This window comes from Varanus komodoensis, unplaced genomic scaffold, assembly GCF_004798865.1.
Source record: "Varanus komodoensis strain SLA01 unplaced genomic scaffold, ASM479886v1 scaffold3, whole genome shotgun sequence".
Taxonomy (NCBI): Eukaryota; Metazoa; Chordata; class Lepidosauria; order Squamata; family Varanidae; genus Varanus; species Varanus komodoensis.
The window spans coordinates 27,482,103-27,499,468 of record NW_025335761.1 but is presented as its reverse complement, the minus strand read 5'-3'; the positions used below and the strand labels follow the sequence as shown (position 1 = coordinate 27,499,468).

Sequence of the window (17,366 nt, the reverse complement as noted above, 5' to 3'; positions counted from 1 at the left end):
TTTTAATTTCTTTTTTTGTACCTCAGCTTCTGCTGGCGCTGCACTGCAGCTGCTCTTTCAGCCCGTCGTCCTGCCTGCTTTTCCTCCTCCTCTCCCACCCCCTCCCCATTTCACCGGTGCCAGATAAACAGGCCCTCCCCCGCCCCCCAAGCATCCTTTTGCGGGGTCCTGATTTCCCCGATTAGCTTAAAATTTCAGAGGAGAAGAAGAAAAGCGAAAGAAGCGGGACGAGCCCCCTCGCCTCCCTGCCTCCCCCCCACCCCGAAGGGAGAAGCCAGTTATCCTAGCGGCGGAGGCGGCGGCGAACATGATGGCGGCAGCTCCCATCCAGCAGAACGGGACCCATACTGGGGTGCCCATAGACCTGGACCCGCCGGACTCGCGGAAAAGACCACTTGAAGCTCCCCCTGAAGCCGGCAGCACCAAAAGGACCAACACGGGCGGTGGGTATTTCCCCCTCCTCCTCCTCTTCCTCCTCCTCTTCCTCCTCCCAAATTCCCCACCCACCTACCTTCCCCTTTCCTACCTGCCTTCTCGCCTCGCCCTCCTTTTCCTTTCCTCAAACATTCCTTATTTCTCTAATGTTATCATTCATCAAAATGGCGTCGCTTTTCAAGCATCTAGCAAGCCCTCTTTTATTTTAATTTCACATATTCGTCTTGGCTGAAGGGGGGTGCTCCTCAGCCTTGACCATCCGAGCTGCAAAAGCCAGAGCTCTTCTCTCGCTACCCCGTTGCACGAATTTTAACAACTGGAGAAACTAAACGAATAAATGGCGGCTGAAAAGAAGCACTTTCACTCCCATCTCCTCTCCCTCCCCCCCTTTCTGTGAGTGGCCAGGTAGATTAAAAACAAAAATCTTGTCGATTTTCTGGCACCACTTTCTGTTTCAGTGGAAAATGTTGCACACATTTGTTCTTCCTGGGGTTGGGTCACGGTGATGGGATGTGTGCGCGCGCGTGTGTGTGTGTCAGAGAGAGGTTTGCGGAGGGAGGGCGGGAGTTGCCTGTCTTGGTGCGGTGACTTGTTAGTTAACATCCTGCTCTTCCTGGATGAGATGAGTTATAACGGGACCAGCATCTCCTCTATTCATTTGCACTGGAGTCTTCATAACAATGCACCGAGGCAGAGGTGAATTTATTCATCCAACATTAACAAGCAGCAGAACTAGATAGCTGATGTATTTAACTGTTTGTATAATGTCTTGGGGGGCGCACCTGTACTAGGTGGGACTGACTCTCACGGAAAGTAAGATTGCTCTGAACCTGTACCTTTCTAAAAGCAAACTTCTATGTAGATGCATTTTTAGGTTAGCTTGGGAACCAAAGTGGGTTTTTTAATAAAAGGGTTTAAAGTGTGTGTTTTGTTCTCACATGAAATCCTTTCAGAGCAGTTTCCTTAAGGTCCATAGAATTTGATAGCGTTAGACGTGTGAAGGAGCACAATTGTTCCATTGTAGAGAAATACTTGATCCATTCATGATATTTACCCTCCCCAATTTGGGATTTTGTTTTTTGTTTCTTTGCTCCGATTTTGGCCATCATGACACTAGCTGTCATCTTTTAAGCGTATCATGACTTTAGCTTCCTTTTAACAGGGGAAAAATCTTCTTAATGTCCTTTCATTAATGAGCTTAAGAGATCATTGCTACTGAAGAAGTGTTAAAGAAATACATCAGGATTACTTAGGCAAATTATTGTATTGACATAGTGATGCTTTTTCTTGGTGGTAACTAAACACTTTGAATAAAAATTGAAATTTAGGACTGTTTTGTGGAGAGAGCTGTGTATTCCTCATAAGGATATAGGGTAATAATAAATACTGAGTGTGAACAAATAGCCTTCCTTTTCTCCTTACTTTGTTTGGGTTTCTTGCTGCATTTTTAGGGCAACTTGTAATTCTTCGCCAAATTTTTGTGTCATTTTCTCAATCATGAGGCATTTTCTCTCATCCTTGAAAGAGTCATATTTTTATATCTTGCCAACTGGGTTAGAACTGGAGATGTTATACGTTCAGAATTATAACTTGAATTGGGTCATTGCATCCTACAGCACCACAAAATTAAGGATAATGTTGGATATGAAGCAGATATGAAGAAGCAACTGGTTACATATCTGTGCAAAATGCCTGTGCATTCATACTAAAAACAGTTAGATTTGAGGAAGAATGAGATTGCAGGCAGTAAATTAATCTATATCCCCTTTCTTTTTTCAGAGGACGGCCAATATTTTCTAAAGGTCCTCATACCTAGTTATGCGGCTGGATCTATAATTGGGAAGGGAGGACAGACAATTGTTCAGCTGCAGAAAGAGACTGGGGCTACCATCAAGCTCTCTAAATCCAAAGACTTTTATCCAGGTAGGTGCATGATTTAGTAGATTATTTGCTAAATCCCTGGGGTAATATATTCACATTCTAATAATTAAACAACATTAGGTTACTAGTAGTACCATACCAATATAATAAATGGCATTATGAAATAGCAAAATGCATTGTAATGTATAGTTCTGAATATAGAGAATGCTTAGATATTTTCCCTCCAAAACATAGATAGTTTATAATACTGACTGTGGAAACAGTCAGGAAGATAAGATGTCTTTTAAGCATTGTATTCTTATTGCAAAAATTATTTAAAATAGCAAGTTTGACAGGTAGCATTAAAAACAGTTTTGCTGAAGTTTTTAGACATCACTAGGACCAATAAGCATATGAGTAAAAAACAGGGTGCTCCTTTCAGAATAGGCCATTTACCTTAAATCCATTATATATTTCTGTTCTGCTTCATTGCTTTGTCCACTTGTCTTAGCGTGAATTAAAAAGAAGCAAATGCTGCTTTTCAGATGTTTCATTGATTTTGTGTGTTTATCACAATTGTGGTAGATAACAGAAATATATTGTGAAATAATATACACATTCTGGAAAGAATAATGTTATATCGCTACTGTATGTATCAGTGACAAAACTTGCCTATTCTATGCATAATGGAAACTGAAATTCATATATGAACATTTTAAAAATACATAATTTCTAAGGTTGTCCAAATTAGCATGTAACTACTTATTGCTTGCTGTAAATTTATTTATACGTCCATTTTTATATGGACATCATTATGTGGACAACATTAATGTTCTGATAATGTGTTGATTTGTCACTTTAGCAGTAGTGGGTTTCCATTGAGATTCCCCCCCTCCCCCCGCACATACACACTTTTCTGTAGTAAAAGGAAGGCTTATTTGCATTTGATGATCCCATTTGAAGATACAACTGAATCTTGAAAATTAGTTTAAATAGATGACATGAGTGAAAGAAAAGCAAGGTTGTTAGGAATGTTTCATTTTGCATTCTGTCTTGAATTCTGGAATGGATTATTGTTCTTGGATACAAAGGCTGTGAAATATTTGTGATAATTCTGATATATAAAATGCATTCTGATACATAGAATGTATTAGAGTTGAAATTCTTTTTAAGATGCAGTATATAGAAATGTATATTTATATTCCTAGTATAATGTATTCATATTAAAAATGTCTATTTCATGACTAGTTTTTAAAAGCTTGATCGTATAGCTTGTATATTTTAAAAAGTGTAATAAGTGTGAAAATCAGTATGGAGTTGACATAATCCATAGATACTGAGACAAAAAACACTGATAGTAAAAATGATGAGAGTTTGCAGTTATAAATGCACTGGAAAATGGAATTTGGAAACAACAAATGGATATAAAACAGGTGTTTTGTATTATCAGTAGAATGATATCCAGTGAGAGATGATAGTATGGAAGAATGGATGTTTATGATTGGTAATGCAAATTCGAAACTATATCATCCCATTTCACTATATAGCAGGAAGCAAGGTTATAGTGCATTGTATGCTATATTAACACAATGATTTCTATTACCTGTTTAACTTGATATTAAATGTTTGCATTGACTTGAAAACTGGGTAAATGCTGATGATTTGAAAGAAGTTTGACAAGAAAAAAAATTGACAGGGCATGATTAGAGGTTTACAACATTGTGTTCCTGTGTGACGTAAACAGGTTCCCTCTGAAGGAAATGCCAGCATGACAGGGAGCTTGTACAGTTTGACTGTAACAGGTGTAGACTAATCCCCTAGTTCAGAATCAGACACTGAAAGATCTATTTTATATGTGAAGCCACATTATTGATCAATTTTATTAATAAATGGTTCGCTCATCTATAAACTCACCTGTTTCTTCCTTATGCACAAACAGATGTGAGGTACTTAGTTGTTGGTAGTTATTAGTGTTTCTGTTTAGATTGGAGCCTGAGAAATCATCTGAACTCTTGGCATTCTCTAAGCTGCTGCTATTTGCTTGAGGGGTCTTTTTAAAGTCCATATTATTCCTGAAATCTTCTATTTAACTATGCTGACATTAGACTTAGCCTTTTTTAATTTTCATAGAAAGCTATACAATGCTAGATAATTAAATCCTTCTATATGGTTAATTGTTATACAGTTGGCTAATAGTTATTTAAATACTTCAGTGGCAGCTGCTAGACTGAAACTTTGTTCGTGCATATCAGAGATGAGCCGGTTGTGTTATATAGCAAGCTATGTCATCCATGTGCACTATATATTATTTCATACAGAATAATGATATGACCAGAGAAAACAAAATCAACTGTAACTAGTGAAATGAACAACATTATTGAAGCATCTCCAAGGAAAAATATGCAGTACTTCTTTTTTAATTGGGCTAATTTGGCATATTAGTAAGCCAATTTAAATTAATCTAATTTCAATTAGTAAAACAGATTTTATCCAGAGGCTAAATTCAATTGGTCAAATGTTGAAAATAAATATCATTCAAGAGTACTGATGTTTTAAAAATGGTAAAACATTTACCATTGTTTGTTATGATACTGCCATATAAACACTTCCAAAGAAAGGCGCCTAAGAAAGGGTATAGCTTCAGAATCTTTCTCCTGAGTGTTCATTAGATCTCTTTCACGAAACGGGAGAACTGTAGGTGGACTAATGATTTGTTTCTCAGGGTAATTAATAGCCTTATTCTTCCTTCCATGTTTGTGTAATGTAAAGAACATTAGACTGATGTATGTACATATAGTTATGTAATTCTTGCTTGATAACATTAACTTTGTGTTAATTATGTCTGTGTAGAGAGAGAGTGTCAAAGAGCTTGCTAAAGTCCCATTGATCTTTATGGTATTTTAAAGGATCACATTATCATGAGAATGAGTAGAGCTCTACGCTTTTAGTGAAATGATATTCTGAATCACTTGATTTTAGTAATTGAGTTGGTATTAATTTGATTTGAAAAAGAATTATAAGAAAGTTAAGCAAAACATGTAGAACAGCAAGTCTGTTAAATTACGATCTTGAACATTTTTTAAACAAAACAAAATAAATGGTTCAGTGTATACTAATATATTTCAAGAAGATCACACAGGTAAAAGTGTTTTCTAACAAAACCTTAGATCCTTAAATGAACTTAAAGAGTTCAATGACAGCATAAAACAAATTCATTTTTTATTATTTCACTTTTAATGATATTGCCACCAATGTGAAAAATAATCATTTTGAATGTTATCTTGTTTAAGCAAACCCTATTACATGCACATTTGATTGAAATCAGGACTTGGTATAAATAGACAAATTAGCAGTCTAAATGCTTGGAGATGTGTACTAGCGAAAATAACATTTTGCGTAAAAGGCAGACAATCCTCCTGCCCCTTTATGTTTCAGATAAATTCATTTTCTTTTGGTTTTGGTTAAATATGGAAACTTTTCTATATGTTGTGTTCCCGTTTGCAGTCTATTTGTGAGAACCAACTTTGAAGAAAATAGTTTTCCTGAATATTTAGTTTTTGGAATTATGGACCTCAGAATAGATCTGCAAACTTGAGGTTCTTTGCTTATATTCTGAAATATTGAAGCATTGAATAACAGCTATTTGAAGGTATGATTCTCAGTTGTGCATCTGTCACTGATTTTTGTATTTGTGGAAAAAATGGTTTTGATTATTTTTGTAAAGTTTACCTGAAGCTAAAAGTAAAAGTAAATTTTGTACAAAGTGGTAAAATCCTGATTTCATTCTCTATGTGCACAATGTAATATTTTGTTTTAAGAGAAACTTATAGCATTTCTATTTAAATGTGCTCTGTGACAGTTGGAAACATGAATGCTTCTATATCCTCCCGCCCCCATTTATTTAGTAATTAATTCTGAAATTGTTGAAGGTTGCTTAAAAAAAAGCAACTCCTGCTTGCTATAAATTGAAATGGCTATCTTGAAATGAATGGTTCCCAAAAACATTTACTACCTACAAGGTATTTGGAGTACAGTTCTTAGTATCAGCCTAGTCCATGCACATTTAGAGATGCAAGTCCAACAAGACATGCTTTCCACAGGGTGTTCATAGGAATGTAACTCTAGAAAAATGGTGCTGGAAGAGAATTGTTGCTCTCTGCTACAGGTCAGGATGGTGTACATGCTAGTCATTCTTCCACCTGACCAAACTATCTATCCTGATGAGTTCCTGAAAAAAACCTAATATGGTCAAAACATGGCAGTAATCCATACACTGAGAATGAGCTATTCTACTAAGTCACTTCAAGGAAATTTAACTGGGTGCATCTCCACATAACAGCATGTGGAGGGGTTCTATACTGGTATGTGTCACAGGATTGGATTATCAATGAGTTATCAAGGGACTGGCTACACAATTCCTTGGCACCTTTCTATTTTGGAAATGTTTCTTATTGGTCTGTACAGTGTATTTGTTTTTTTGAAGGGTCGGTAGGCCAAATTCACTTTGAAGATGATAACATAATAGAAAGAGCTTTCTTCAGTTGCTTAGATTTGCACATTACTTGGCCTTAATTTACTTAGATACTTTGGGAATAGAGAATTTTTTACCCTGTATCTGAAATGTTGAATAGTTAACATTCGTGCTCCCTTGTTGTAAGCCATGTGGGGATCCTTTGCAGGGAGAAACTCTGATTAGGAAAGAACTGTTACTGGTAAAGCCTGTTAAACCATATTCTTTTTAACCTCATTTCTTAACTCTCTAGTGATGGAATGAAGATAAAAATTTCAACGCACTAACAAAATAGTCTCCTAATAGAATTCTTTCAGTCTTTAGAAACTAAAAGCTGTTTGGAAAGGAAGTGATATTCCTGGTACCTGATAAGACAAGTAGCATTTGTCTATCTAGATACCTTTTAGTAGTATAAGTTGGTTTTAGAGACCTTCCAGTACAAGAATAACTCTACAAGTTGTTCTTCAACCTTGCTATGCTACATTTTCAAATAAAGAATAAATGGATTTCTAAAAACACTTTTTAAAGATGTGACTGTAATACACAAATTTTGGAGGAGAAAATGTCTTGTATTATTAATTTCTGTAATGAAAAAAGTTTTGATTTTTTAAAAAACTTATAGCATATTCTTGCACATGTCTGATTAGATGCAAGACCTACTGTATTCAGTGGGGTTTACTCCCAGGCAAGTGCATTGTAGCTTCCATCTTGCTATGAGCTGGCTTGAATTAGAAAAGAAAATAATAGATTGTTGGATTGCTTCAGTATGTTATAGTGCAGAATTTATACTATTCTAATATACTAATATGTTATACTAATGGTAGTGAAGTTTAGGATTACATTAGTGCTCTCGCTCGCTTGATTTCCACCTCATTTCTGTCTTTGGACAAAGCTCTAAAGTAAAGTTAAACAGCATCTGTAAAGATCTGTTTGTCTAACATTTTTGGGATTTGTCTCTGCAACTTAAGCAGTTGGAGTTACTGCCTTCCCAAAAAGAGGATAGTTTGTTTTTAACATTTATCAGAAGTCCTGTGGGAATGAATGACTTGGTAGACTTGAAGGTTGTCAGTTGTCCAGTGTAGGAATGCTGCAGGTAATTGGGCTAGACTGGTGGGAATTGTGGCAGTGTGCGTCTCACGTTGCACTGCAGCTGCTGTTGATCTTAATTAATCTGACCCTCAGAGGCTGTAGTGTCATAGCATAAAAGGCAGTACATACTAGAAATTCGACGAGCTGCTCTCATGCTCCTGCTGTGTGTGTGTTTAAACAGTTTTAAAATTGCTGTTGATTTGTACTCAGTATTAACTGTTTTGGAAAGCCAGGAGGGTTGAAGAATGAAGAAATGCTTATTAAACATTTTATAAGAGACCTAATTTTGTAGTCTGTATGATGGATTTATGTTCTTGTACAGGTATTCTAAACTTCCTTATCTTCAAGAAACTTCTGCAATAAGCAGGAGTTTCTTCAATAAATGTGTGTATGTTTTGATACATTACAACCTGTCAGGTAATGTAGCACATTTTGCTATATGCCTGTCTGCTGCTGCCTTTTTTTTTTTTTGGTTACTTAAATGAAGTTTGCTTCATTTGGGTGTATATCACTGTTTTTGGTATATGTCAGGCCTATTATAACACCAATTACATTAATAGGATAAATTTAAACCTATAACTTAGTTTTCCTCTTTGAGAGCATTTGGATTTAAAATTGACTAACTGGCTTTCATGTGCCTTGCACTTTTATTTTTCAAAATGATGAATATTTAAATAATGAATACTTGAGATTTAAAAACGTCAAATTGTAGTGCAGCAAGGTTCATTATTTTTCTCTGTTTCCCTGGGTTTCAGTTAAGTATGCATAGACTTTTGGATTCTTACAGTACACATCCTGCCTGGTGTTATGAACTATCAGAACATATCCTACAAAATATCTTGTACATCTTGTACTCATACTTTCAAGCTAATATTATTTGATATGTTTTGCTAAATAAAAGTTTAATATTGATTTTGCTTAGCTTTACTCAATAGTTAGTATGTTAACTGCCAGTTTGAAATGACATCCGCATGTGCAATTGTGCATACAGACAATATTGCTATGATATTTTATTGCATCTCTCGCATTATCATAACACTTTTAAGTTTATTAAGTATATCAAAGATTTGAGTACCTGATTATATGTTAGGTCATTCTGATTTTAAAAGTTAGAAATAGTAAAGTATGTGTATGATTTCTGGATTTTATTTGTAGAGGGTATAACTGATTCTACATAACCTATTTCCAAATGTTTTTTGCAGGGCCTGGTCTGTCAATATGAACAGAAATACATGAACATTTCGATTCTTTTGGAAAATGTGGGCTATGGATAAAGGATGAGATGTGTTCACAATTTGTATTCTTGAGTTATCTTTGATTATCTTAGCTAGTTTGTCACTTTTGGGTCATGAGTTAATGATAGGTGGGAAATTTGTAGTCATATATATAAGTATTGATAAGGTACCCCGTACACTTATTCTTATTTGACTTTTTTGCTACAGCTTTAGTTTGAATCACATGCTTTGTATTCCATACAGTCGTATAACAAATCTGTATTTCTAAAATCTTGTCAAAATAGTCAGAAAACATTTTGTGATAACTGTGCATATTATAAAGGAAGATTTGTACATATTTCTTAGACAGATTCATTCCATAAAATGACAAAGCCTGTTAAAACATAGAATGTTAACATTCACCTTATTTTAAAGTTATATTAGGCTGCACTTTTTTGCAAGTAAGGCAAGAAATTTGGCAGAATTATTGCTTTAGGTCACTGCACTTACTTCTGCATTTACATATTATACAGTATCAGCTGTAATAGAAGTTTTAATGTTCAGTATTACATTTAATGTAGCAGTATGTTTGTGTACAATGAAGGAACTGTGTACAAACACAAGCATACAGATTGAGATTTTCCTTAAGGGTGAAATTTTCCTTAAGGACCAGATCCTGCTTTTATCAGCAGCTGTAACATCTTCTCCAATATCCCCCATTCAGTTAAAAAAGTGTATTAGTAGCATGTGGTATGGAAGTAGCAAAATTTGCTGTGTGATTCCATGCCATTATGTATCATATTTGAATAAAAGTTAAAGATGAGAGAAAGAGAACTGCTGGTTTAGGCATTGCTTCCTAACATGTAGTTTGGGCCTAAGACTGGCTGATAAGGAAGTTAAATATTTAGGGTATGATAGATAGATTGATTTGCTATTTATGATGATATTCTGTTGTCACAAAAAAGGAAAAACGTAGGAAAAAAAGAAATGGCAATAAAATTCAGCTGTTGCTGAATTGCTCTAAATTATTAGTTGAATCCAGTATAACCCCTGCCTATGCATGTGGAATAACCCCTCCCCCCAAAAAAAGCTTTTTCTAAAATTCTAAATTTTGTTACCTGTTAAATAGGTAGGTAACAAAAAGAAATAAGGAGTTATCTTTAGAAAACCAATAGTTAGTTTGTTTATGGACCTGTCTGTGTGCTCTTTCTTATTTATTGAAATAAATATTTTAAGCATTAGGTTGTGCTGAAGTAAGTTGCCAGTTCAAACTAGCTATACAGCACTTTGAGGTACGTGTCCTGGTTAATATGTTTAAAAGCAGCTGTAGGACTCCCCACAAAGAGGATTAGGGCCATGATGTTGGGTTGCCCCGTTCCTGTCATGCTGACTTTTCAGTATAGTCTCTGACTTTGCACCCAGTATCATGGCCCTAATCCTATTTGCCAAGCTTCATTTCGTTCTACCAAGGAAATTGAATAGGAATTCAATTTGAAATTGAAGGATCAAAACAGCTTTGGAGCAGGTAGAAATGCATATTTGGAAAACAGCGGAGAGAAAGATTTATGGATCCCATTCATAGTACTTTTCCTGTTTTTAAGAGAAAATAATATGAAAATTCTGGAATATCTAGTTACGGATCCCTGTTACCTTGTCTAGTTGGCTCCTAAAATGTGGTGCTGGGAAAGGAAGGAATAACAAGGAATGGATATGAGCAAGGAAAGTCAGAATATTTAAGTGTTGGCTACTTCCACACTAATCATTGTTTTCAGAATTGCCACATTTAGTTCAGTCAGTTTTTACATCCACATGTCATGTTTTTTGACCAATTTCTTGCAGTGGGTTGTGTGTATTCATCGCCTGCTCATGGAAGTTGCTTCACTGCAATGGAACTTTCCGCAAGTGGCCAAGGAGGCAATTTTTGTGACCATTTCTGTTTTTCCTGCAGACCCAACCCCCATACTACTACTCACATTGTTTCAAAGAATCTTTTGACCCTATGGAGCATATTTGTGAATTGGCAGGGTTTGAGAAGGGAAGAGGAGTCAGCAGAAATCTCTTTCTCCCTTTCCATTCATCAGGAATCCTCCACTGGATTAAAGTGCTTGCTGTAAGTGGAGAAATACCTTGTAGAAGAGTTTTTTGTTTTTTTTTTTTTAAGAGCAATCCCTTTGGTCTCTCTCTCTTTTTCACTCTTTCATGTGTGTGTTTGTGTTTTACTTGATATAATTTGTGGCATCCCCATATGTGATCTCTGATAAAATATCTGTCCAGTATGGATAAATAAAGCGTTCTTGAGTTTCTTCAGCATCCTCTACCTTTAAATTGAATTCTTCCCCTTTGCCAGCTCACAGCTTGTTTTATTGCTTCCTTGTTGTTCCAGCATCTGATTGATTTACCCTTTGATTAAATAATTGGAATTTCACTTTTGCAATTAAATTATTCCAATTTCATTTTTAGTGTGATACATTACAGATTCATGTTGTTGCTATTGTTGTAGAAATAGCTTTAAGATGCTATTTTACCTTTAAAAAACATTAAAAAGGACCTTTATTCAGGGATCAGATTTAAGTCTGTTTATCTGCAATTTTTTAGTTTGGATCAACAGGAAGCAATAAAATATGCTGAAGCTGCAAGCAGGAAAGCTAAATGAATCTTTGCTGAATGGAACATGCTTGTAAGTAGACATTATAGAAAGTTGCCATGTGGAAGGACATTATGTATTAAAATATGTAAAATACTGTGTGGAAGCACCATTACTAATCCCAGTTCCAGCTAACTAGAAAAAGCAATGCTTCAGCTACATTCAGGGCCAGTTAGCTAAAAAGAGGCAAGCACCTCAGGCAGTGAATGCTAGGAGAAGGAAATCCTATTGAAATGTTGGAGGAGAGAATTTTCTGTATTGCATGTATTACAGAAAATTACATTAGGTGTGCTGTCCCATTGCCACAGTGGAAGTAAGATTCAGTTTTCAGACAGGATGACTTTGTAAGTGGAATGGAATTTAGAAAAACCTTTTCAATTTCTCTTTCAGCAACTTTCATAAATTTGTTTGGGGATTTTGTGAAAAGGAGATGTAGACAGGAAGCATTGAGAAAATCTTCTAAATTGATGTTCCAATTGGTGCAACTTGAGTCCATCCTCAGGTGGGATCCACCACTGCTTTCATACTGCATATGGTCAGCTCTACCATTTCTATTGCACAGGTGGCACCCATAACTCAACTGTAGAGACTTAGTCCTTAAATGAACAGAAATAGTCACTTCTTGCACAGGGCAAATTAGCTGAGCTTCTTTTCATGAGCTCAAACAGCCTGCTCCATTTCAGAAATAAATGTTTCCACTTGTTTCTAGTTACTCCTGGAAGCTCAAAGTCTCTTTTCAACAAGTGGTGTGCTGCTTGCCTAACAGAATTGGCTGTGTTCATGGTGCCCAGGTGGTCTCTGTTGGATTATGCCCTGCAGTACTGAATAGAAAGGATGTGAGACACCAGTGGGAAAGGAAGCTATGTCTTTCTTCTATGCTGAAGAGAGATTTCTGCAAATGTCATGGAATGGTCTATTCCAGTTAAGGTTGTAATTGTCAGCATCAGATACAGTGACATATCACTGTAATAGATGTCAAACAGTATGCTGTCATAGTAGAATTGCATTCATGTCTACTCAGAAGTAGGTCAAACTTGAATGTGTATAGGATCACCTTAGCAAACTTAGTTCATAGACTGAGAGGTGGTCACAGGTCAAAGCATGAGTGAGAGCTGTATGTTTAAACATATCAGTATTATATGCAATGCAGTGCACTGTATTTTGGTTCACAATATTAAATACTATGATCTAGCTTTTGAAGGATTCCTAGGAGAGGGTTAATGTGAAAGACATTTTCCCTTATTTTGTCATGTTTGAATTTTAAATTGTACTTTTTAAAATAATACTTTATGTGGCGAGGATAATACAACATTGTGGTCCTTTCACTGATGTGAATATTTCTAACTGTTTTAAGACTTCACTTTTTCTATACACTTATATATTAGGCCAAAGATTGGACAAAAGGCCTGGATCTACTGCATGATATTTGACTGGTTTGCCAAAAATCACCAAGGATTTCTGATTGATTCTCAGTTGTTTAACAGTAGTAGCCACAAATTTGTCCCCTTCCCTAAAAATACACTACTAGTATGAAGGAGAAAAAAGATTTTGGATGACCAGGAATGGATTCCACTTACCTGTAAGCATTCAGCTTTGACTTTGAACAATCAGTGCTTTTGGAATTACACCCCAAAACACAGGAGTTATTCAACTTAACATTTGAAGAAGGGGTATTGGGTGGGGGAGGACAAACTGGTCACCTGGAGTTGTTCCTCCTTCTCAAACAGAATTACCTGTGTAATATCTTGTTGTAAAGTGCAAAATGTTATTGCACTTCTTTCATAGCACAACCAGTCTGCATAAGCCATATCATTATAGTATATTGAATGAAGTAGTTCTTATAATGAAAGAGGAACAGGTGGACATGCACTTTTTAAAAGTGTCAGAAAATGTATTGGAGGGTTCTAATTTAAAATAGTCTTGTGCTCAGGGAGCCCTTCATACATAATACTTCCTGACGAATAATCTGTACGTTGCTGCTTGCTAAATGTAGTGCAAGCATTATTTTTTCTAATGAGAATGAAGGTTGAAAAGCCTCTAAACATAGTGGCCTCTAACCTATGAACTCCTGGCCAAAAAGTCTCATTTGGAAACACAACTATTGCTGGAGTGTAAATACCATTTCCTATCTGTAATTGTTTTTGTATAAAGATAATTGTGATGAAGAACAAGGTAAAATTATTTTGAAGGTTACTGAATAAATAAAATAACATTTTAAAGAACAACTTTAAACTTGTTTACATTCTTTTAAGTGATGTGATTGGGCTTTATTGTGTTTATATTTATTATGCATATTGACCTAAGAACCAAATAACTTCAACTATATGAAAATGTATAAATCGAATTAATAATAATGATGAGATTGACGAAGAGGAAGATACTGAAGATGATTGTGATAACAGACAAACTCCTAAAAGAGCAGCAAAAGCATCAGGTTGTGGCTTTATTTGATTGTAATTTTTCCAGTTCTCATTTTCTGTTCCCTAAACTTGAGTTCTCATTTCATTTAAGCATATTATTAAATATAGCATTAAGGATACCCGTATTATTATTAGGGTATTATTTTGGAAATGTTTTATCTAGTGGCAAACATCAAAATATCTGGGAATATAATTAAAGTAGGCATTTATAGCAGTGGTGGTTACTGTTCTATCAACTTACTGAAACAACTTACAGAAGTTTTTATAGGAGGTAAAATGCTTGAGGTAATCAGTAATCTTTGTAAGTTTCATAAATATAGTGTTTGATTTTTGTTTATAAACTGTACACAAATAGGGTCTCAGCTGACAGTGACTGAGTAGGAAGAAGAACTTGTTTATAGACAGTACAAAGAGTCAGCCCAATGTATGAAGATGTGGAAAAATCCATGTTTCTGTGCTAGGGATCATTAAGAAAGGGTTTGAAAATCAAACTACTAGTATCATAATGCTTTCATAGAAGTATGTTGTATGGCCACAAGAAATGTCACATCCAGGCTGCCACATCTCAAAAAAAAAAAAAAAAAAAAACCCAACAACCAAAAAACCCCTTTTCTAGGATTGGAAAGGATTCTGAAAAAGGCTGCTGAAATTATCAGAGACTTGGAGCAGCTGTCTTGTGAGGGAAGGTTACAATATTTGGGGTTTTATATGTTAGAAAACATGAGAGGACATGATCAAGGTATGGTGTGAAGAAGGCATATAGAGCTCTTTCTCTTCTCTGATAAGGATCAACCACTAAAGCTGAACAGTGCTGTAGTCAGCATGAACCTTTTTATGCAGTGCATAATTAGAGTATGAAATTTGTTACGTCAAGATGTTATAATCACCACCAACGTAGATGACTTTAAAAAAGATTAGATACTTTTATGGAGGATAAAATTGTATATCATTACTAGTCATTTTGCTATATGGTGTCTGCTGGATTAGAAATACAGTGTTGTTTGAGAACAGCAGTAGCAGAGGACTATAACCTTTTGGAATAGACAGACATTTGGTCAGGTCCTGCAAGACTCTAATGTTCTTAAAAGTATTGCAGCACAATATAGGGCAGGGATAAATATCAAATTACAAAATTAAGTATGACTTGTCTATTGGTGACTGTCCGAGTTTTCTTTGCTTGTTTGGATTCTAATACAGACATTTCACTGCCTATATTAATGTTTGCTGAAGATAGAACTGTAAAGCTTCAGGTGCGTTTGAAGGCAAGTAAAATTCCCATTTACTTTCCCCACTCCTCTTTTTGGGGGCAAAACATGGAATTTTTGGGGGGGAATTTTTTAGATATTTGTAACAAAAAAAGACACTTTGGGGGAAATTAAATACTTTCTTTTGAAACCTATGCTTATTTTATTGCTGTAATACATGAATTTTATATACCCAAAGGCAGAGAGAAAGGCAAACTGCTGCCTTCTATGGTACCTGGATTTGGTAACAGTCTTTCAGCTGAAGTTGAATCCCAATATTATGGGAGGCTTGATGGGTCTTGCATCAAAGAATTTTTTGTACAACTTGGTCTAGATAGGATCAGACTGAAGTTAAAACATAGATAGGAAGTATTTCTGAACAGAACTTTATCAGTGGGTGTCCAAGTGAACTTTCTGACTTGAAGTGCCCTTGAGGAATTGAAATTATTAGCTTTAATTGGGTCACCTGCTATGGGCACTCCAAAATAGTCCAACACAGTAGTCTGCATTGTGGTAATTTCCTGATGGGACTAATATGAGTGGGACTGCTCTTGAAGATGATCTGGATGTTTCAGCTTGTGCAGAATACAGTAATGTTGGTTTTCTCAAAAGTTTTGAATTACAATTGTTTCCAGTGCAAATTAGGTTAGTTTACATTGGCTCACTTGCATGGAAATTTTCATTTCGCATTGGAAAAATTCAGTATAAATTAGATTTCATATCCATAGGTTCATTTGCAGAGGAAGATTTTCAGTTTGCTAAGGAAAATTATTTGACATCCTTAAGCAATAGTAAGCAACTTTTGGCCTTAGTTTGCAGCTTTTATCATCTCATACCAGTGGCTTTGCTTTCTGGAGTTGTTGGCAACTTGTATGCAACAACATCTGAAAGGCCACAAGTTACCTAACCCTGGACTAAGGTTATATTATTTGGTTGGTTTATTTTACTTCTTATTTGTTATTTTACTAAATAACAATGCTAAAGAGTATTCATTGTTCATTTATTGTTACAATTACTTGAAATACTGGAGGGGAAAATTAAGATGTACATTTTTATAGGCGTACTTGTAACAAATTGAAAAAATACCATGCATTTCCTTATATTATCTGAAATGAAGGGGGAGGGGAAGTACTAAATACTGTTGTTCTAATTCATTTTAGTAAATGGTGTAACTCAGTGTGCTGAGCTAGTAGAGGGTTGGACCTGATGGCCTTCTAGGCTCCTTCCAACGTGTACTATTCTGTGATGGACAGTTAACTCTTTCACATAGGCTTCTTTAGTTTCATTTCACTGGGTATTGATTCTGTTTCACATTGAGGCATTTATGTGGAATATATGCATTATGTCACATACTTGGTAGGTAAAATCACCTGAATAATATTAATTACAACTTTGAAACTGTCTAATTTTTTATGTGTAATAGGTACAGTAATGGACTTCAGAAATGGAAAGAATTCCACAGAAAAATAAAGCACTGTAAAATGTACTTCTCATTACTAGCACAATGTGACTTTTAGAATATTAACTGTGGCCAGACGTGAGCCTATTATTCCAGTCTTGACGAGGCTGCACTGATTACTTACTTGCGTCCAAACCCAATTCATTGTGCTGATTTTTTTTTTTTTTTTTTTTTTACTTACAAAGCTATAGATGGTTTATAACCCCAAGTCCTGAAGGACACCAGCCTGCCCATTTTTGAGATCAGGGACGATTCTTTTCAATGTGCATTTTGTATGACATCTAGAGAAAGAACCTTTCTTGTTAGAACTGTTGTATATATGGAGCCTGTGTTTAAGTTTCATGTCAGAAACCTCTGTATTGATTTGATTGGTACTGACATTATCATTTCAGTGGGAGGTTAAAACAGGTTTGATTGCCTAGGCATTTTAGTTCAGTCTTTTGTATGGCTTCTTTTACTGTCTTTTATTATTTTGTGACATTTTATAGGTT

At 35.5% G+C, this 17,366-nt stretch overlaps 1 protein-coding gene across 3 annotated transcripts in view; it reads left to right on the top strand.

Moving 5' to 3' along the window:
* The first annotated feature begins 307 nt into the window (after nucleotides 1-307).
* Nucleotides 308-17,366, top strand: part of NOVA1 (NOVA alternative splicing regulator 1) — a 189,439-nt gene continuing 172,380 nt past the window's right edge. For 2 of the 3 annotated variants that reach the window (XM_044435736.1, XM_044435735.1), the window contains exons 1-2: nucleotides 308-443; nucleotides 2,215-2,358. In XM_044435736.1, coding sequence (XP_044291671.1) covers nucleotides 308-443; nucleotides 2,215-2,358 — 280 coding nt within the window. Of the gene's footprint in view, nucleotides 444-1,031; nucleotides 1,132-2,214; nucleotides 2,359-17,366 lie in introns of those variants that run through there. The other variant, XM_044435737.1, reaches the window with a different exon arrangement.